General features: G+C 33.0%; 1 protein-coding gene across 9 annotated transcripts in view; it reads left to right on the plus strand.

Annotated features, from left to right (window-relative positions):
* UBR3 (ubiquitin protein ligase E3 component n-recognin 3) overlaps positions 1–22,323 on the plus strand; it is a 224,860-nt gene that overhangs the window by 141,690 nt on the left and 60,847 nt on the right. For 8 of the 9 annotated variants that reach the window (XM_064586668.1, XM_064586662.1, XM_064586667.1 and 5 more), the window contains 3 exons: positions 1,195–1,331; positions 7,410–7,495; positions 19,526–19,631. In XM_064586668.1, coding sequence (XP_064442738.1) covers positions 1,195–1,331; positions 7,410–7,495; positions 19,526–19,631 — 329 coding nt within the window. Of the gene's footprint in view, positions 1–1,194; positions 1,332–5,984; positions 6,117–7,409; positions 7,496–19,525; positions 19,632–22,323 lie in introns of those variants that run through there. The other variant, XM_064586669.1, reaches the window with a different exon arrangement.

A 22,323-nucleotide genomic window follows, 5' to 3' on the forward strand; every position in this document is an offset into this window, starting at 1 on the left:
TATCCTGGTAAACTCAGCTCTGCTTTCAGCTCTCATTTTCGTTCCTTTCATTTTCATTCCTTTATAAATTACTCTGGACCTTTAAACATTTAAAAGCAATTGCTTTTGGATGTTTTTCTTTTCTGTTTGTGGTTATTAAAAACAAAAATGAGAATAATGGAACAAATTATTACCAAAGGCTATACTTTTCCTTAGTCCAAATTGTTATACTTTTAATATACATCTTCCAGATCATGAAATCCTATAAGCTTAGATATGGTTAGACTCTTTTAAGATGTTGGAAATCTTTAAAAACAAAGCCAAACAAATAAATTACGTATATATGTATCTTACAATGTAAAGCATAGGCTAATCACTTAAAAATATGCCCATCAGGTATATTAGGATTCAGATGATACATTTACGTATACACACACACTTTATATATGTGTAATTATAGATTTACATACACTTCATGTGTGTATGTATCAGATAAACTATCATATACTTGATTGAACCATTCACTGTAAGTCAGTCTATTTTGGTGGGATTTGGTGTAAGTGAACCCATCTTTTATCCCATCCAGTAGGATTTATTTATTTGATTTAAATATTTAAATATTTTACCTTCATTATAGATGTATGATACAGAAAGAAGTGATAGCTGTACCTAGTTTAAGCAATAAATTTATGAAAACTATTGACTTTTGAAACAAATTCATAGTTAAAAGCTACTCAAAGATTTATTTCTTTGCAATTTCTTTTCTCAGTTGAAGACTAATTTTAGAGTCTGGTTTTTTTCTTTTGTAAATCCAAATTTTTATGTGTTTAAAATATGCTTAAAGCAAGGGACATCAATATTAGTCTTTGAGAAGTGAACTTAAATGAAGTCAGATTGTTTATAAACATGAAAACTGTTCTAAAATATTAATGACATCTACTCATTTGTTTAGAATATAGGTTTGTGTGGTTAGTTCATGGTTAGATTATAGGCTAACCAATCACAATATAGAATTAGGATAAAATAGAAGATATTTCTTGATCTATTTTATCTTTGTGCACTAAGTGTATTTATAGTGGATAGCTCATGTACATCTGTTTTAACTTTTTAACTTTAATTTCCTAATGTATTCATATGATAAACATTGTAGTGTTAGACTATATTAGAGAAAATGAATATGAATAAACTTTATATGTATGTTTGCATTTTTTACAGTCAGAGACCAACTTAAGTAAAGAAATGGAATCTGTAATGAAAGATATCAAAAATACCACTCAGAAAAAATATAGAGACTATAGCAAGACCCCAGGTTCACCAGACAATGATTTTCTCTTTATGTATTCTGTTGCTAGGTAGGTATACATGGTATATACTTTAATATTTACTTATTCTGAATAGTTGGTTTTTTGTTTTATTTGTGCCATTAATATTTATTTGAAGAAAGGATGTGTATTTTTTATGGTGGTTGAAATTATGGCTAGTTTTAGAACCGTCTCAAAGGATCATAAAAATGTAGGTTTTCTTCATTTTCTGAAGAGTTTTTATTTTCATGAAATATCGGGTGAAGTGTTATATATTATAGAATATGTAGGAAAAAGTGTATTATTAACATTGTGGGACAGATGTCTACCTCAAAGCATGTGAGTATTAAATATGAAGGGTCTTGTTAAGAAATCACTGTTCAAGTCCTGTCAAAAAGTAGTAATACTGAAAACAAAAACATTGTAATATGTTAAACACTTTTAATTTATAAGTAAGAAGAACTTATTTTGTTTGCCTTAAGCTAGTAAAATATCTAGTAATATCCTGTAGGTGGTTTAGAAAATCAGATAAGGGAGATGGAGCAAAAGATCAGGCAAGTTCTAAGTTTCTATTAGTAGCTAGCAGGGGGCTCAAGAAAACAGGTAAATACTCCTCATCTTTCAAATTAGGTAGGATTAGTCTAATTGAGTGGGTGTTCAGTACCCTAAGAAATGGTTCCAAACAGGGATTTTAGAAAACTTAATTGAATGAAAATGGAGAACCATAAAAGAAGTAAACAGGGAAGAAGCAGGCACAATTAGAAACTTGTAAACACATTCTGCCAGAATTGATGTTGTAGACCACTGGATATCCCTAGAAGCATACTTTTTTGTATCTTGTCCCAAGTAGTATTATAATAGGTAAGATTTAGAGAGATAATGTAACTTGAATGTCATGCAGCAAATTAGTGGCACGTAGTACTAGAACTCAGATCTCCGAGTCAAGATCTATTGTTCTTTCAATTACTGTCCTCCTTTTTTCTCCCCTGTATTCATCTTTTATAGGTCATATGTGCATGCAGTTCACCAGGGCCAGTCTCTCTGCCCCATTCATGGACCAGAGGGTAACAAGAGTAAATGAATTATATGTAGTCTTTAGAACCCAGGAAAAAAGGAACCAGATTTAGGAAAATTGCAAGCAAGTTAGAGCTCAAGATAAGGAAACATTAGTGTTTAGTTTAAGAATGCAAAAGCTGGACATGGATTGATGTAAAAGGATCTAATGGATTGGGAAGTAACTTTCTAGTCTGCACATTCCTAAACTATTGTTGTTATTTATCCAGAATGCTTCAGAGAAGATATAACAGTTAATTCAACATTTTGTGTCTGGAGAGTTACCAGCTGCATACTTGCAATAAAATACACTTTATGTGAAAACTAAATTGAGTATGATTTAATTTTGCCATGGTTTCAAGGTTTTAAAAAACTTCTATACAATGTTGTAGTAATAATGTTGTAGAAAATTGAGATGAATGTAGACCCACTCAGTTATGCCATGTATATATGTGTCGGTTTATATAGATGTATATGTGTTTGTGTGTGTATGTGTATAAATACTATATTTATGTTGCTTATGTATTTATGCTTTTTACTTTCTTAGGACTGATCCAGTAAGAAAATTCTAGGTGAATAGGAATGATCTGTCCATGGAATTTTTCTATATCATGATAAATAACTTGATTTAAATTTAGTTTAGTGGAAGTTTTAGATTCCTATTTCTTGAATATATAAATTCCTATTTTCTTAAATATATAAATACCTTATATATACCTTGCTGTGGTAATAGGAGACTTTTTAAGGTCAATGTATTTTGGTTTTTCTCTTTTATTGAGAAACAGGGACAGATATCAAATGTTATTTACTGTGGATGTATATAGAGAAACAGAAAATGTGTTCTCTCCTCCCATTTTTCTCTGATTGCTCATGATAAACTCTAAAGCAACAAGATAATGCTTCTGAAAATGAGAGTATGTAACCTTTAAAAAAACTTTGGTTAAAGTTACCCAGGCCATTGTGAAGTTCTCACAGTGAGATTGCATGCCTTCTCTAAGTTTTACTTAGTTATTAAAAAGAAAACAAAACAAAATTAGCTAAAAAATTAACAAAAACATGAATTGGGGGAAAAAAGGATGTTGTATCCTATTTGAATAGTAATTTTCTCAAGGTAAGAAACAGGTCTTTATATATATCTTATGCCTAGCATATAACCTTATTTCATAAATATGTATGATTACAAATTATGATTATTTTTGTGCCTAAAAGGTAGGCATATTTGATAATATTTAAAATGTTTAAATGTTTAAGTGAAATATTTAGAAATAAATTTATTTCGAGTTATTTAACTTTTGAATTAAATATTGTGATTCTTAAATGTATAATTCATTAGAATGTGCACATTTATTTGTATTTGACATTAGAAATTTGAATGGAATACAACCCTTGTTTCCCAGAGCTGAATTTCTCCCCACTGAATGAGTAATTTAGTTTGCTCTTCAGGGAACTTAAATTTTTTGTTGTTCAGGAAAAAAATATTTCTAGTGGTTAAGTAGCCTGTAAAGCTGTTAATTTTAATAATTAGAGGATTTTTTGTTTGTTTTGTTTTTTGGGTTTTTTTTGTAGGGCAATTTATCTCTTTGTTTTTTATTTTATATGCATGGTAAAGCCTTGGAGGATTTTTTGAGGGCAGCAGAGAAGAAATTGTTGGAATGATATCTTTCTCTTACATTAAAATTAATCAAAATTACTATATTCAAGTTTTATTGTATTTCCAAAAAATGCTCTGTTGCAAATACCAGGCATTCAGATGGATTATGGAAGGTTAATTTGGGTGAGGAAAGCTTTCCTCAATTAAATACCAATTCATTATTTCTTCATTGAAACAAAAAATGACACTAATTTTAATAATTGACTTTTCCAAGGATTTTGGACTCATGTTACATATAGCCTAGAGGTATTGGTGAGTAACACTTGGCCTGTATATAGTGAGAAACATGGAAATGAAAAGAAGATGAAACATGAATAACTGAGATGTAGATGGAGAGATATCTTTAAGTCACAGTGGGTAAACTGCTCAGTAGAGTGAGTGCAATTTACTTTACATATTAGTTGCATTGTAAATTTAAACTTTACAACCTAAGTATGTTCAGAATAAAAGGAATGCTTGCTAAAATACCAAATTATGAATCCTTTTTAAAGCCAAGAAATTCTTTGATAAAACACCTCCACTTCCTCCCCCCCCCCTCCTTTTTCTTGTTTCACTGCTGGATTTAAGGGAATAGAAGGAAGGGCCAACAAAAGAAAGAGAATAAGCCATGGGGACTAAAGAGAATCTTATCATTGGTTCCATACCCAAACAAAGAGATTTCTGGTTCCTAAGGTGTTTTTGAGCACTTTGCTGTGTACCATCAGGGATTTAGAAGCTTTATCTGAAATGGTCCCGGCTCTCCAGGAATTTATTACCATTTAGTTGGAGAGACAAAACCAATATACATCAACCTGTATAAAACAGAATATAGTTTGTTTTAAAAATATCATTTTGAAAAAATGCTATAGAACTTTGAAAGGGAAGATGAACAAATTGAAATATAAAGTATGTGGAAATGTTTCTTTCCTGTCTCAAGAAAAGGGAATTAGTTCTCCCTAATTCCTGGAAGAGTTAGAGCTTGAGCTGAGTCTTGTATAATATAGGCTATGGTACGGACAAAGATATTTTTTCTCTCTGAGATGTTGAGTAACTTGCTTAACCAGTAAGTGGTAGGCTCAGGCCTTGAACCCACACTGATACCAGTGTGTGTTTGAGTGTCTCTGTGTGTGCATGTGTATACACACATTTGTTTTTCAAATTATAGTTCTAAAAATAGAAGTTCATATCAAAGGAGGGTGGAGGGGGGTAGAAGGGAAAGCAGACCTTGGTCATGCAAAAAGAAGCTGAAGCATAGTTGGAGTTTTTAAATGGAATATGTAGGTGGGCACCAAGGTAGTTGTAAGCAATCTTTCTCATTATTGTTTCAGTTACAGAGATTTTTTTCTTTCCAAACTAATTTGAATGGATTTGTGTTAGGAATATAAACAGTAGAGTCTACTTTTCTCGAGAACAATCTTTATTTTTATATCATCCATTCAGGAGGGCAGAAACAGAATATTGTGTTGAGATTTTCAAGAGTGAAGGAAGATCAAACATGGGGCGTGTGACACGTTTGTATGTTCGTTTCTCTAACAAGTCTCAAAGGGCCAATTTTGATGTAAATAAAATAAGGAAAAACTGAGGGTTAAGGTCTCTGACATATTGATTTTTAAAGTCCTAGATTATTACATGATGCTAACCCTTTGGATAGGTAGGGTTTTTTTTTTTTCCCTTTCTTTTTTAATGTCAGAAAGAATGTTTTTCAGGAGATTTTCTAACCATAATCTGAAACAATTAATTAGATTTAGTAGTTTTCTTCCAAGTATTCTTTAGAATCAGATTCCTGGTAACATGTTTGTCATCCTTTAAAGTATTTTATTTGATGATTGAATAAACAGAATTGTTCTTGTATTTATATTTTAATGAATATTTTTGCAAACTGTGCTAAAATAAAAGTTGACATTCTGGTTCTGACCTTCGTTTGTAAGAATTGATCATGTTTCTGGTTAGCTCTTTTAAAAGTACAATCTAGGAAATCTTAGTTTTTATAAGAGAATATAGCCGTTAATTTTTTTCTACAGATTAGGCAACAGAAGATTTGTGAAAACAAAATATATTGATCTCATTTATATTCCCCTGATGAAGGAACACATGCTGGTCTCCGCTCGCTTTCTGTCCACTAATATGAAATCCTTGTCCCTGCTTCCTTGCTGGTAGGTTTTTAGAAGTTCAGTGAGCAATGCAAATCGCCTGAAGGGTGGAAAATTCCCTTGTCACACAGATGCCCTTATCAGCAGCAACCAGATGGAGTTCTGAGCAGGAACATTATCAATGTTAAATTGCTTTTCCCCCACACCAGTAGAGAGGATTAAAGCATTCCTTTAAAAATGGGTGGCAAATATACAGATTTAAGAATATTAATTTTGTTAACAGTTTGCATTTGTAAGTAAATATATGAAAATAATGTTTCAAAACATTTTGTGTTAAAAGTACAACCCAAACCAGTTCAAACTGTTTTGTTTTAAGTAAAATAGGATCATATTCTTCCTTCTTCCTTGAATTCATTTGCAGAGTAAGCTTGAAATTTTGCCTTTTTTTTTTTTTTTTTTTTTTTAAAGATGGGCTATCTCACTGTTAGTGTCAAATGCGTATCTTGGATATAAATTATTCAGTTTTAGTAGTGGCAAATAAAGGTGTGTTTAAGTTTATTAATACTGTTGAAGTAAAAATACACGCATTTTATCATTCAGAATTTTCATTTATTCTGGCAAAATTCACTGGCTATTTTACTGTATTGTTTTTGAGTAAATCTTTAGATTCTGCAACAATTTGCTTTTTAAAATGTCAATTTACTAATTATTACTAATCTCTAAGCTAATAATTGCTAAATATATTAGAATTTCAGATCTGTATGAACGTTTTTGATGTTTAGCAGTGCCAGTAGTTACACAGTGTACTTTAATAAACTGTAATTTTAGAAGTCCAAGAAGAGTCTCCTGTTAATTATATGTGTTGTTCTTAGCTACTTTGATGTTAGTGATTTTGTTTAATACTGATGTCTAGATACCATCTAAGCTCCAGTGAGTGATAACCATTTCTCTGATAGAAAAGTTGGTATGCCCTCCTGTTTTAGATGACAGTATCCACTCAGTCACTAACAGTTGGGTACAAGCTCTTTCATCAGATTTATGTGCAGGTTTATGAAATGTGTTGCTGTTGTTTTCCCTAAGGCCCAGTTTTTAGTATTTGCCAACATTTGGGGTTTTGCAGCAGTTACATCATGATGTGTGCAGTTTTGCAGGTTATATATATGAACATATAAGGATAGATAAACTGTTTCCCTTTTTATTTCTAAATATCAGATAAAATATTATTATGGATATTCCATAAACTATTCATAAAGTTCTTCAACTTTATTATTTAGGTTAATTCAGACATATCAGTAAAACAAATTAAAAAGTATTGCTTCAGCCTAATTGAGATATATTTTGATGCTTTACTTACAGAACCAATTTGGAACTTGAATTAATTCATCGGGGAGGCAATTTGTGTTCAGGTGGTGCAAGCACAGCTGGCAAAAGGTCTTGCTTAAGTAAGTAGTAAACAGTGTAAATTTAAAAACATTTTTATTTTAAGATTTTTTATTTTTATTTTTATTTGTGAGACAGAGAATGAGAGACAGAGAGCATGAGAGGGAGGGAGGAGGGCCAGAGGGAGAAGCAGACTCCCTGCTGAGCAGGGAGTCCCGATGCAGGACTCGATCCTGGGACTCCAGGATCATGACCTGAGCCGAAGGCAGTCGCTTAACCAACTGAGCCACCCGGGCGCCCCCAAAACATTTTTATTTTAAAAACATTTTAAATTATGTCATTTTTGAAAGCCTATACAGGCAAAGTGGTCTTTTGATGTATTTTCAGATTCTTTCTATGTTACATATAATCAGTTTTAATAGTGATTATATGCTTTAAATGGCTAATCTTGTACTTAAAAGAATCATATGAATATTTAGCTCTTTCTATACTATGATTACTCAGTAAATAAATGCCATACCCATAGATCAGATTTACATTGGCTCAGAATTAAACAGTGTGGTATCCTTGGCTATAAAAAATTACCTTCAACTTAAATTTCTTAAAAGAATTTTTACATTGTCTAGATTAAAGAAATCTTTATATAAAAATAATTTGTGTTGCCTACAGATTCCTATAATATACAGTGCTGCTGTTAATTAATGAAGGCATTTGTACTGTATTTTAATGTGGACATTAAAATGTATTAAAATTATGGATGTTTGCTTTTATTTATGAATATAGTTTATATTGTAAAATGAACATGATTCTTCAATACTTTTTTGTAAGGGTAAGTTTGAGAGAAGTGTCCTTTGGAACTTAATGTAGATTCTTCATGAATATGGTTTTGATGCTATCACTATTTAGTCATTTTTTAGAGAATTAATGTGAATACTAGGGGTAATGCTACTTAATGTGAAGTACAGCTAATTATTGGTCCCAAATCACTGGAGTTAAAATATTACCTAACATGATCGATACAGAAAATAAAAATGGTTTAAAATACATAATATATTATTTTGAAAAATGAATATATTTTCTTAAATGCTAAAAATAGTCGTAGTTATTAAAAATTATCAACACATAGGTTTTTAAAAAATATATGTGTATTTTTTTTAAAGATTTTATTTATTTATTTGAGAGCGAGAGAGACAGAGATAGAGAGAGCACGAGCAGGTAGGGGAGGGAGAAGCAGGCTCCCTGCTGAGCAAGGAGCCTGATATGGGGCTCCATCCCAGGACCCTGGGATCATGACCTGAGCTGAAGGCAGATGCTTAACTGACTGAGCCACTCAGGTGCCCCCCAAAATATATGTGTATTATTGTGAAAAGATATATATGTGTTTGGGGGATGATTTCAAAGCAAAGGACTGATCAAAAACATCTTAAATTATTTATTTGATTTTAATTAATTTTTAAGTAGGGTCCATGCCCAGCATGGAGCCCAACATGGGGCTTGAACTCATGACCACGAGATAGAGACCTGAGCTGGGATCAGGAATCAGGTACTTAACTGACTGAGCCACCCAAATGCCTCTCCTGGAATTTTTAATGTAACGATACAAACTTATGTGAAATTTCAACTGAGTTACTTTTAAAATTCTTACTAGTTGTATTAGATTTTGATACTTTTTTGGGTTATCACTTGATTCCTAGAAATGTAAGTTGGAAGTTATTTTTTATTGAATATTTAGTATTTACTCACTTTTGTATATACTTAAACCCTACTTATACCCAGTGCTTTAGTATTATGTTTTAAAGGAGAAGTTGTTGATACATAGGAGTTTTAGCTTCTAGACTGAATTAGCAAAGACTGTAAATTCACTTATTTGAATTACCTTTTCTTATTAATTTATTCTTAATTGTTGTTTGGCATTGGCTAATAATATTCCAGAAACTGTTATATTAGAAAGTATTTATAGTAAAGGAATTTCAGTCTTATGTTCAAAAGCTCTACTTCATTTTTCCCCCCTCTGAGGTACTTAAATATATCCAGAGACTTGTAAATAACAAATTTATTCAGAATCTTAAAAATAGTAGTGTAAAATTCTAGCAGCAACCACTTCAATTATCATCCTTAATTTTAATTTAAATTATTAAATTGATAGTTACTTCCACTTTCATTTTTTATTTCCCCTTTCATGAATAAGCAATCATAATGTGCCAGTATAGAAAAGATCCTGATGAAGATCATCCTAAATCTAAATTTAGTACTGTTTTCAGTTTTCTTTTTTTCTTATGATTTATGTTAGTCCTCCCCCTCAAACTTTATTGAAGTATGATTGGCAAATTATATTGTATTCAATTGTATATATTTAGGTTGTACAACATGATGGTTTTTATTTTTAGTTTCCATATGATTTATTATTAATTGCTTATCCATTATTTATCCTAATGTAGAATATATTTATGTTTATATAAAGCCCCACTGTTTTGCAAGTGTATAAACTTAATGTATTTGTTATTTACACAAGCGTAACTCAGACCTGATTTGTTGAACACCAGAACTTAAATTGATGGTGTGTCTTAGGACCTTAGATCAAATATTTCATTTTTTCATCTTCCAGTCGAACTTTAATGGTATTACTAAAAATTCTTTTTTTAGAGACTCCTCATAAGTCAGTATTTTCCCATTTCTGTTTATTGCTCTTTGTTACCTTTTAAATATCTTCATTTTAAAAGTTTTTTTTTTCCATAATATTTTGGGGAAAGAGTAAGAAAATGTTCCACTAATTAAGCAAATGATATGGAACTTACACTTTTCAACAGTGTCCCATTACAACTTCTTGATAAAACTGAAGATTAGTCAAGAAAATATTTAAGTTTTGTCTGGAGCGGCTTGAATAATGCCCAATAGATAATTATGGACGAGAACACACACACACACACACACACACAGTTGAGAGCAGGAGAAGATTGCTTTTTCTATAACAACGAAAGCAGAAAAATATTACTGGCCAAATTTATACTGAGAAATAAAATTGTAGTGGGACAGTGCCATTCAGCACTTACATATTCAAATTTTTTAAGTATTGAGGTAAAATGACCAGTACCCAATTATAATAAATGCTCATTCCTAAATATGTATCTGGGAAATTTTCCAAGGTAAAAAATGAGCAAAATTAATTAACAAAGTAGTATAGTATGGTATTTTAATAATACCTAACATTTCTAGTTTTAAAGTTTGTGAATGCTTTCACATAAATTATTTAGTCTTTAGAATGACCTTGTGAAATAGGTGTTACCACTTTTTCATCGGAAAGGAAACTGAAATTCAGAGTGATTGCCTTGCCAAGTCATACAGCTGGAAAATATCAGAGCTTGCACTTGAACCCAGCTATTCTGACTCTAAATTTAGTTATGTAAGACATATCCCTTGCTTGTGAGTGTCCCAAAGGATACAGAACGTTTAAGAACTTTTACCTCTGGGCTTTAGTCAAAGACATCTTACTATATACTATTCCCTTGGGATCTTTCCAGGCTTTGCCTGCTAACACTTCTATTATTTTATCTATTTTCTTTTGTTAACTTTTCACTAAGATTCCAATTTTTGTTTTGGGCCACTCCTTCAGAAATTTTCTCAAGCCCTGATTCCTTCTTCTTTGGATACCAGTTGAGTTTTCTTTTATTTTTCACCAGTTTGCTGGCTGGTTCCCCCTTGTTTGAGATCATATTGAGCTGGTAAAATCAGTAACGCTTTTGGTGGACATGGCATTTGAACAAGACTATAAAAGATAAGTGAATTTAGGATTTTTATTGCAAATTGATATATACACTGATAAATACCACCAATTTTGTTAACAATAGATGTAGGACAAAGCAGATGCAAAAATTGAAGGCATAACTTTTTATTAAGAAGAATGAAAAATGAAGGGGGGGGGATCAGAGGGAGAGATGAACCATGAGAGATTATGGACTCTGAGACACAAACTGAGGGTTTTAGAGGGGAGGGGGGTGTGGGGATGGGTTAGCCCAGTGATGGGTATTAAGGAGGGCACGTACTGCATGGAGCACTGGGTGTTATATGATGACAATGGATCGTGGATCACCACATCAAAAACTAATGATGCATTGTATGGTGACTAACATAACATAGTAAAATTTAAAAAAAATGTTTTATTAAAATTAATTTCTTCAAGTAATTCAAAAGTAGATATGGAGCTCCATAGATTCCAGTGAAATTAATAGCACAACAATTTCTCAAGTAGAAATTGTTGAAACCAGTGGCTAGAGTAGGAGTGGAAGGAAGAAGTGTCATTTGATAAATTAATATTGGGGATAGTTTTTTAAAAATATCTATCTTTTGATAAACATCTTTCCATATCTTTGGGTCTAAGGCTTTTTATATATTACTATAGTTTAAGAAGCCACAGTTCACATCACAAATGAATTTCCTGATTTTATAGAGAGATCAAAAATTAAACTTTAGTCAAGAGAGGTTATGGCAGACCTTTGCTTTGACGTTTTCATTGGGGGGGCTCTAACTTAATTTTGATACAATTTATGATCTCATCAAGAAATGATGCATGTGGTGAGTAATTGTGATACAATTTCTGATCTCATCAAGAAATGATGCATGTGTTTTGTTATTCATAGAAAGCAATCGAGCTTTGGTGTGTACAGGCAACTTAAAGTAATTTTAATTGCTCAAAGAATGAACTTTTGTTGAATTTAGAGTTAGGAGAGTTATTTAATGTTAATTTCATCCTACTGTAAGACTGCATAAAGATATTGTTGATTAAGATTGCAAAATTCCTCCTAAGTAGTCTGACCTTGTTCTTTAACAGTGGTAAATTCTGATGTCTATAGCTTATTAGGGTCTATTCTTAAGATTTAAAAATTATGAATTCTACAAATAGGTTGAATCACAACTTTTGTTCTATTCTTTTTGTTACCCCATAACAAGAGGAAAATTTGGCCACCAAATCATTATAACAGTCAAAATGCATAAATTAATATAAAAAATATGCAATTGCCTCCTGATTCTATTTATGAATAGGCAGATGATTTGGGAGCAAGCTATTTTACCTCATGGATTCTCTTCCTCGTTGTACCCAACCTGAAGATTGTTGTAAGAACACAATTTCATAATGTATGTCAAGTCTTCATAGTTACTATTTCTAGTACTTCAACACTACCTTTATCAAATTCGGGCATGGATATGTGGGTAAGGAGACCAGAAGCAAGATAAAAGTTAATTTTTAGCTCAGTTTTTTTTTTTTTTTTTTAAGGGCTTAACAGATGTTCTGTTGACCTGTACAGGGATGAGATGAGGTGATCAGAATGGGATTTATTAGCAAAGATTGATATAGTTTATCTATTGGGAACAAAATACTTTGTTAATTTGGGGAGGCCTGGGTTAGAGGGATAAGAGTGTGGTTTGAAAATTTCAGCTAAAAGGAGTGGCTTTATTATTTAAAGTCATTCTGAAGGTTCTATGTTTTGTGGCCAGGTAGTCAAGCGTTCCTGAATTTATGATTTGTGTATTCCAGGAACTAGGTACCACAGATAATAATTTCCACTATCAGGGTGTAGGGGGCATAGGGGCCCTCAGATCTTGCTAGGCTTAGGGCAGGGCAGCTCCTTTCTTCTGCAGTATGATTAGAACTCCTGCCCCTCAGTTTAAATGAGGTGCTCAAATTAGATCTGAATTCATGGAGTGTGCCCTTTTTGATAAGGAGGAAATTGGGATTCTTAAGAACCAATGTTTTCTTTACCTTTCCTGTGACTACCTATGTGTGGAAGCAGATTTGTGCCTCTCCTCATATTGTTTCAAGCAGTGTTGTAAACGTGAAGCAGGAGGCTGCCATTTAAACCTTAAAAGTAGAAGGAAAACAGTTCCATGAAATTAATACTAATGCTATGATACTTGAGGTCACCAGAGAATGATGGCACAGTGTGTCTGGGAATGGAGACACAGAAACTCCGGGAGGCAGGAAAGGAACGCAGCATGGAAAGCAGGAAGGTACTAAAGATAGCTTTTTCCTTTCACATTTTCCCATACTCAGATGGGGGACTAAAACCTCACCTAAGTAAGCAAAGCTCTGCTACTTTATCCCTAAACTTGTCTGTGCCTTTATTGGCTAGAAGCAACATAGGATACAGTGCTGGAAGGAGCACTGGGTTGGAGTTAGATCTGGATTCTAGTCATGTTTGTTATCTTTTGGATTTTAGGAAAGTCACCTAATTTTTTACCTTATTGTGAAAATGGGGATGATCATAGATGTGCTATCTAATAATGTATCTATCACGGTTAACTTAAAGATCAAATAGTAATAGATAAAACTCAAAGTATATATATACACACATACTAACATATAGTTTATATATGAAACTGAAGTATTTTATATATATTATTTTATTATTACTAAATTTTTTCTTCCCCCTTCAAAGTTCCTACCATGACTGACAGTTTATTCCCTGCCCTACCTTCCATGGAGTGGTGAGGAGTAGGATGGGGCAAGATGAGTCAGCTCCTGTCACCCGATGGCATGAACCTCCTGTTTCTTGGGAACCAGAGCTGCAGATCTTCCCTTCTTAGAGTTGTTCCCAGACTTCATTTGAGGAGCCATCTCCCATCTTTCTGCAGCTAATTTCTCAGGAGTGTGTAGATGAACCAGGGTTAGCTGACTCAGCTGTGAGAGGCGTATATTCACACCTAGTGTGATAAATTGGTTAGAACCATTTCCTTACTTTGATTGATGAGTTACAGAGAAATTGAGATTGTTTTTCCCCCATGGTAGTTCAGAGAATCATTTGGCTAATTGAGATTTTTTTCATTGACAATTACTTAATCAGTGATAACTGCACTGATAGGACTAAAATCTTGAATGACCTGAAATGCAGGCCCAGTTAAGTTTACTATAGATAAATTTTAACAGTGGTACAATTTAACATGGAACCAATTTATAAAAGTTTTTAGGACAACTCTTTAACATATACTTCTGTCTTAATGATATGAGTTCTACTAAGAAATAATCTACCAGTTTTAGATTACTAGTTATTTTAATATTGATAAAGATAGAAAGGATTGTTAAAGCTTACCTTTTTGTTCCAGCTAAGAGTTCTTATAATTAAATCATAGGGTTTTTTGTTTGTTTGTTTGAAGGACAAACCAGTCTTTCAGTGGTGTTTCTATTTTAGTAAGGACATGTCTGTCTTGTGATTAAACACATTATAATACTTTAGACTTGTCACAGTTAGAAAGAATTTGATTTGATATTGCAGAAAATAGAATTCTTTGTCCCATGTGAGTTGTCAGAGCAACCAGTGAGGGGAAGAAAACGGTGAGAGCAAGTAGGTCAAGCACTGCTCTAGTAGTTAGAGTTGAGAGGTCAGTCTCTTTGGGGCAATAAAATTAGGGCTGCTTAATTGGCCTACTTCTTGGTTACTGAGCCAGTGTGTCATGACAAAAAAGGAAGAGTATAAATCCTTCGTGAATTTTATGCTTATATTGTATGATTTTTTTCATAGGACTGTTGATTTATTCATGCAATATTCAGCATACTTAAACAAAGTCCTATTATATGCCAAGCACTGTGCTAGCCTACGAAGTACAAAGAAGAAGGGACACAATTTTCTTCTTCAGGGATCTTACCATTAATGGGAGAGAAAAACATGTGAAAATAATTACTGGACTATATAAGAGTGATAAAATAGAGTTAACTCAAGGTATAGAGAATGTATAAAGCAAGGGATGATTACATCTGTCTCAGTTATGGTATTAGAGAAGACTTTACAGAGGAGCACTTGAACTAGCTCTTGAAAGATGAATCAAGTTTGCCTGGAGAACAAGAATGTACTATTCTGGGCTGAGAGAACAGCTGGCAGAGACAGAATGAGACAACATGACACACTGTGGAATACTTGGAAAGGAAAGGGAAGAAAAAGAAAGGAGGTTAAGAAATAAAAGATAGGGGTTATCTCATGAAGGGCTTTCAAAACCTATCCCTTCAGTGGTTCACCAACCAGTTATGAGATAATATGATAGACTTATTGTTTACAGGGATCAGGAGAGAGTGAAACAAAAGGCATGAAGCTGAATGAGCACTCTGTTGAGTAATCCAGTTGAGAAATGATGTAGCGGTGGAGTGAAGCAGAAGAGGATGGATCATAGGAGGTAGAACCAATAGGATTGGTAATCAGTTGGCTATGGAGGGCAAGAATGTGGGATTGAGTCCCCAAGTTTTTTTGTTTGTCTTTGTTTTTGTTTTGGTGTTGGTGTTTGCAGTTATTTGCAGTGATGTCATTCCCCTAAATAGGGATTATACGAGGAACTGAACATTGCAGCCCAGATAACATTGGGCTATATAATCAGTTTATTTTTGGATATACTGATTTTGTGGTGCCTGTTGAACATTGAAGAGCTAGAGAAATTGGTGAATTGTAAACTTGTAAGTAGACATGGAAATTGAATTTGGTGAAGTAGTATGGGCAGAATGAGAGGGAAGGAGAACTAATAAGAAGGGTTCCTTTTCCTTTTCTTGTGGAGAATGCTACCTTTTAGGGTTTAACAGAGGAAGAAGAATATGTAAAAGTAACTGAGAAAGAACTGGGGGGGAATCAGGAATGAGTAGTACCAAAAGTTCAGGGGAAGAGAGAGAAGAGAAGAGACTTAAAAATATATATTAATATTTTTTGTGGAGTGGTAGTTTTATGTGGAGACCTGATGTTTGTAATGCCATAATTTCTAATTTTAATTGTAGTATCTCAATTTTATAAGTATTTTTTTTTTTAAAGATTTTATTTATTTATTTGACAGAGAGAGACACAGCCAGAGAGGGAACACAAGCAGGGGGAGGGGAGAGGGAGAAGCAGGCTTCCCGCCGAGCGGGGAGCCTGATGCGGGGCTCGATCCCAGGACCCTGGGATCATGACCTGAGCCGAAGGCAGACGCTTAACGACTGAGCCACCCAGGCGCCCCTCAAGTTTATAAGTATTAAATTTATTATTTGGAATTTATTCTTGCAAAACACATATGTGTATACATGTATGTAAGCACACCTATCTACATACTACACATATATGCGATTCCTATAACAGGCTAGAAAGGTGGTATTATTCCCATTTTACAGATAATAAAACTAAGGTCTTTTGTCCAAGGACACATGATCAGTACAGAACTTGGATTCAAATCTAGGACTTACTGGCTCCTACTAGACAGTGGTGCCTTGTATACATATGTTGAAATCATAGCACACCTCTAAATAAATTTAATGGTGTTTCTCATTTCCAGAATGCTTTTATAAATGTGGGTCTAACTTTAGAACTGTAAAACATGTTGTTCCAGAAAAGAAGTTATCTATTCTTTTTACTGTTGTTATTCAAGATTTTAATGATATGATTTCTTGATGTAATTATTTTTCAACTTTTAAAATATCATACAAATGGTTGGTGTTTAAAATGTTTTCCCATTGGGGTGCCTGGCTGGCTCAGTTGGAAGGGCATGCAACTCTTGATCTTGGGGTCCTGAGTTTGAGCCCCACATGGGGTGTAGAGATTACTTAATAAAACTTAAAAATGTTTTCCCATTAGTTTCAGTTTTTAACTTTTTGATTATGATCATAGCTTCTCCTTATCCTACATCTACTACTGTCAATATTTGTTTTAGTCTAAGAGATCTTTTTGCTGCTAAATGAGAATTTATTATTGAAAGCCCTCAGACTAAATTTTGAAAAATACAATGAATAGTGAAAGGTGTTGATTGTTATTTGGCCAGTTCTCTGTTTCCTACTGAAGTTATTTGCAGTTTCTAGCATTGTTTTTCAAAGGTAGGTGTACCTCATTAGATAAGTCTTCAGCTTTAAAGTCAATACCAAAGACTCTTGTTATATATTATATTAATAGCTTTAGGAGATGCCTCAGAGTTACAGTATCAGTTTTTCATAGGAATGGAAAGGGGTATATTTGTGTTAGAAAAGGAATTTTGCATTTTTCTTTTAATCATAAAAACCCTAGGGAGAACCAGAGTGGTAGAAATAACAAGGAAGTAGCAAAATCTTGAATTCTATTCTTAGCTTTTCCATAGGTAGCTTCTATTCTTAGCTTTTCTCTGGGCCTATTTCCTCATCTGCAGAAATGAGGGAATAGAAGAGATGAAAAAGTTTCCTTCAGCATATGTGTTTCTTTAATTATGGTAGAGGTTAGGAAAATAGATGGATTGCAGCATTATTTCTATGCCACCATAGTTTCAGTGCAAAGCTAGTTAGTAAAATTGCAACTCCTATGCTTTTGATTAAATCAGATAAACTTCCTGATAACTGACTTTCATCTTGAAATATTAAAAACAGCTCTTTAAAAAATTTTTTTTTAATTTAAATTTAATTAGCCAACATATAGTACATAAGTTTCCGAAGTAGTTAAAAACAGCTCTTTGATTTAGCTAACACATATAAAAAAAATGTAAAACTCCACACCTTTCAATTTGAGTTAATATTTTTCTGCTAGAGGAATTTAGGTTTTTTTTTTTTTTTTTTTAACACTTTCAGGTTTTTAGACACTTTTATTATAAATTATGTACTTGGTAAAAACAATCTCTTATGTGTAATTGAATTGAAATAAAATGACCAATATATCTTTCATCATTTTATTTCTCTGCTGAAAACATCCCTGTTGTCAGTGTTATTAGTTGAACCAGTTTACTGGAAAAACTGGAAATTTGGGAAACTTAACTGGTCTTATAACTGGGGATAACAAAGTAGAATTTTTGTGAAAAGTAATTGAGATAATCTATGTTAAATGATTTCAAAATAGTGCCTGGCATGTAACACATACTCAGCTAATGTGGGTATTAATAGGATGAAGAAATTTTAAGAGAGGATTTATGCTATACATTGACCTATAGACATGAGACGAAGCAGGTTAAGGTATTTACATTCTTCTGTTTGTTTTAGAGAGATCAGGATGAAACTTACAGGTATTGAGAGTGTTAAGATTCAGTTCCCTTGCCCTCCTCCCATTTCCTCTACCTGCCCCACAGAGTAGAACGTTTACTTTGTTCATCCTATAGCTCTCATACGTCTTAAAATAGCTTCCCAAAACCACAACTACTACTACTATTACCCCTACTACTACTACCCCCCCCAAGAATCATATTGGTGGATCTTAAATTAATCTAAAATATAGTTGGTTTCTAAGTCGTTGCTGAGAGAAACAAAATCTTGTTTCGTTTTGGGTTATTTTAATTTAGAGAATAAGTGACAACAGTATGCTTGTGTTATTTGGCTTTTTTTCTGTCTGGCTTTAAGAATTAATTTCAGTCATATGTCAGAAAGTATTATCTGATTTTCTGAAAAATGACTTTTTAGTCACACATGTTTTTGAGTATTTGTGGCAGAAAAATCTAATCCATTCCTTGTCATTTTTACCGCCAAAAAAGGACATGTGATATGAAAGCAAAATTTAGGGTTTTCTTCTGAATGGTTTCAAAGAAAAGGCTTTTTTCCCCCCAAATCTCATGAGCAGAATTTTGTTTAAAGCTAACACTCATAGATTATTGTTAAGGTTTAGACTGAAGAATGGAAACAGCTAGAATAGCTGTGCTAAGTAATACTGTTATTTCAGTTTTTTCCTCATGTTGAATCAAAAGATAATGAAGTCACAATTCAGTCTAAAGAGGATTTAGGGGAAAATACTATGTAAATAATTTCATCTAATAGCAATTTATGTGGATGTCATTGTCAGTATTACTCAGGTTAGGGTATTGATAATAGTAAATCTTTGTTAGGGACAACCATAGGAGTGAGAAGGGCCAGTTGTCAAGTCTGATGCATAAAGCCAAGGAAAAGTAGGTCTGTGACAGGAGATGAGGAAAACAAACCATTCCAGTATTAATATTGAGCATAAGAATAGTCCAGATTCCAGTAGAAGTTTTTTGGATATATATTTCAGTGTTTACCTTAAAAGAGAGCATGAAGTAGTTGATACTTAAACTTGGTGAATTATAATTATGAGGATGGGAAATATTTCCACATGAATTAGCTAGAAATTTTGTCTGAATTTTGTCCTGGAAGAAGTGTGTGAACTTTCTAATTACCTTTTCTTCAATTTATTTAGATCAACTGTTCCATGTATTAGCCTTGCACATGCGGCTTTATAGCATTGATTCTGAGTATAATCCCTGGAGAAAGCTTACGCAATTAGTAGAAGAGGTGAATTCGCAGTAAGTATTACTGAGAGATTAAAGTCAATTAAAACTGTTTTTGAGAAACAGTTACATATTGAAATAGAACTAAAATTCTTTATGAATATGTGAATTTTCCTTATTAAACATAGAAATATATAAAAAATAAAAAACGTTTACCATTATACTTTCGGTAAAGATTGTATAAAAATTCATACCAAGCAAGAAAATGTTTTAAAGAATCCCATTAATTTTTATGCAGTTAAAAAGTTTGAATGGAGGTGCACAATGACTGATTGCCCCTCTTTTTATGTCAGAATTGATCAGTGGGTTCAGGTAGCCTTAGTCTGATACCTTTATTGTAAAGTTCTCCATCAGCCTTACACCCAGTGATTTTTGTAACCCATCATGATTCTTGCCTAAGTCTAGTATTTCATTAGGTGATTCAAAGAGTGATTTTAAACAAAACAAAACAAAAACAAGAAACCTTACTTCTGATTTATTAGCTAGGAATGATTTTTTTAATAAAGGAAAACTTTCCCGTATCATCTCTTTGGTTACCCTGAAATATAGTTTGGCAGGATGAATACTTGATTTTTCCCAGTTTATAAGTTTTCAAAGAAGTGAGTTGATGCCCTAGCAACTTCCAGTGGTGACCAGTAAGTTGTGGTTATTTATTTGATGATATTCATAATTTTTATATATTTGATGTTGTTTACTCCATTTCAGCCATTCTTTTCAGTGCAAATTGTCCCTTTTTATTTTAATTTTTATTGAAGTATAATTGACATGCCATATCCTATTGGTCTTATGCATACATTCATAGAGATTCAGTGTTTTTAAACATTACAAAATGATCTCCACAGTAAGTCTAGTCACCATCTGTCACCGTACAAAGTTATTACAATGTTACTGACTGTAGTCCCTATGCTGTATATTACATCCCCATGGCTTATTTTATTAACTGGAAGTTTGTACCTCTTAATCCCCTTCACCTATTTCACGCATCCCCAATTCCTCTCCACTCTGATAAACACCAGTTTGTTTCTTGTATTTATGAGTTTGCTTCTGTTTTGTTTTGTCTGCTTGGTTGTTTTGTTTTTTAGATTCCATATGTAAGAGTAAGATCATACAGAATTTGTCCATCTGACTTAATTTCACTGAGCGTAATACCCTCTAGGTCCATCGATGTTGTCACAAATGGCATGATTTCATTCTTTTTTATGGCTGAGTAATGTTCTATTGTACGTATATGTGTGTGTGTGTGTGTATGTATATGTATGTATGTATGTACACATGCGCATATATATACACATCACACCTTCTTTATCTATCTATTGATGGACACTTAAGTTGCTTCCATATCTTGGGTATTGTAAATAATGCTGCCATGAACATAGGGGTGTGTATATCTCTTCCTAGTGCTGGCAAGAATGTGGAGAATAGGGAACCCTCATACACTGTTAGTGGGAATGTAAATTGGTACAGCCACTATGGAGGTTCCTCAGAAAACTAAAAATCGAACTACCACCATACAATCCTGCAATTCTGCTTCTAGGTATTTAACCAAAGAAAGTGAAGACACCAATTTGAAAAGATATATATTGCTCTCTTTTAGGTTAGTGAGAATCCCTTTAGGATGGCTGTTGTACTTTGACATGATCCAGGTAGTCTTTGATAATATCCTTGCTTTCTGGCACAATAAGTTAATCTAGGCTTATTTTGTACATTTTACACTCTCTACCTGGCATCAGCCATTTCTCTGTGGAGTTCCTTTTAATGGGAAATGGTATTTAGAGATCACAATCTGGTATAAATAGCTATTGTGTTATCACAATAATTTTTAGGCTTATAGGCCATTCCAGTGGACAGTTAGGAAGTCTTTTTTAAAAGATTTATTTATTTTGGAGAGAGAGAGAGCAGACAAGCACAGGGAGGGACAGAGGGAGAGGGACAGGCAGATTCTGCACTGAGTGTGGAGCCAGACATGGGGCTTGATCTCAGGACCCTGAGATAATGACCAGAGCCGAAATCAAGAGTTGAAATCAAGAGTCGGTCACTTAACTGACTGAGCCACCCACGCACCTCATAAGTTTTTTTTCTTTAATGAGTAAAAGATCCTGAGTTCTTACTGGTATTTGTAATTCAAATGTAAGATTGCAAAGTTATATTTTATTTCTTAACTTTTTTATTTGCATCTTTTTTCTCTTATTCTGAAAAATCTATTTATAATAATATTAACTTTATTACTACTTCCATCACCTACAGTATAACTATAATTATTTTGAAAAAAATGATATTATTACTGACTATAAGTTCTTTTGACCTAGAGTATATACCACTACGGATGTACAGGCAAAACATTGTTTTTAAGTCATTTAAAGTAACTTTTTTTCTTGTGTCTTTATGCCTCCAACTTGATTTATAGTGAGATTCACTTGTTTCAGTTCTTTTTTTCCTCAGTATTTAAAGATTACCTTTTTCCCCCTTGATTTATTTATCTTAATTTTATAAAACTTATATTTTTCCAAAGGAAAAACTGTGTGATAAAGTAAATTCAGAGACCTCTATCTCCCATTCATGCCCATTTGCATTTCTTTTTGGGAACTCTTTATCTGTTGCCCATTGCTAAAAATTGAATTGTTGGTCTTTTTCCTCTTCATTTTTTTTTTTTTTTAATTTATTCATGAGAGAGAGAGAGAGAGGCAGAGGGAGAAGCAGGCTCCCCAGC

This window comes from Mirounga angustirostris, unplaced genomic scaffold, assembly GCF_029215605.1.
Source record: "Mirounga angustirostris isolate CCGP_5_RB_7025 unplaced genomic scaffold, mMirAng1.0.hap1 SCAF_3, whole genome shotgun sequence".
In the NCBI taxonomy this organism is placed as follows: Eukaryota; Metazoa; Chordata; class Mammalia; order Carnivora; family Phocidae; genus Mirounga; species Mirounga angustirostris.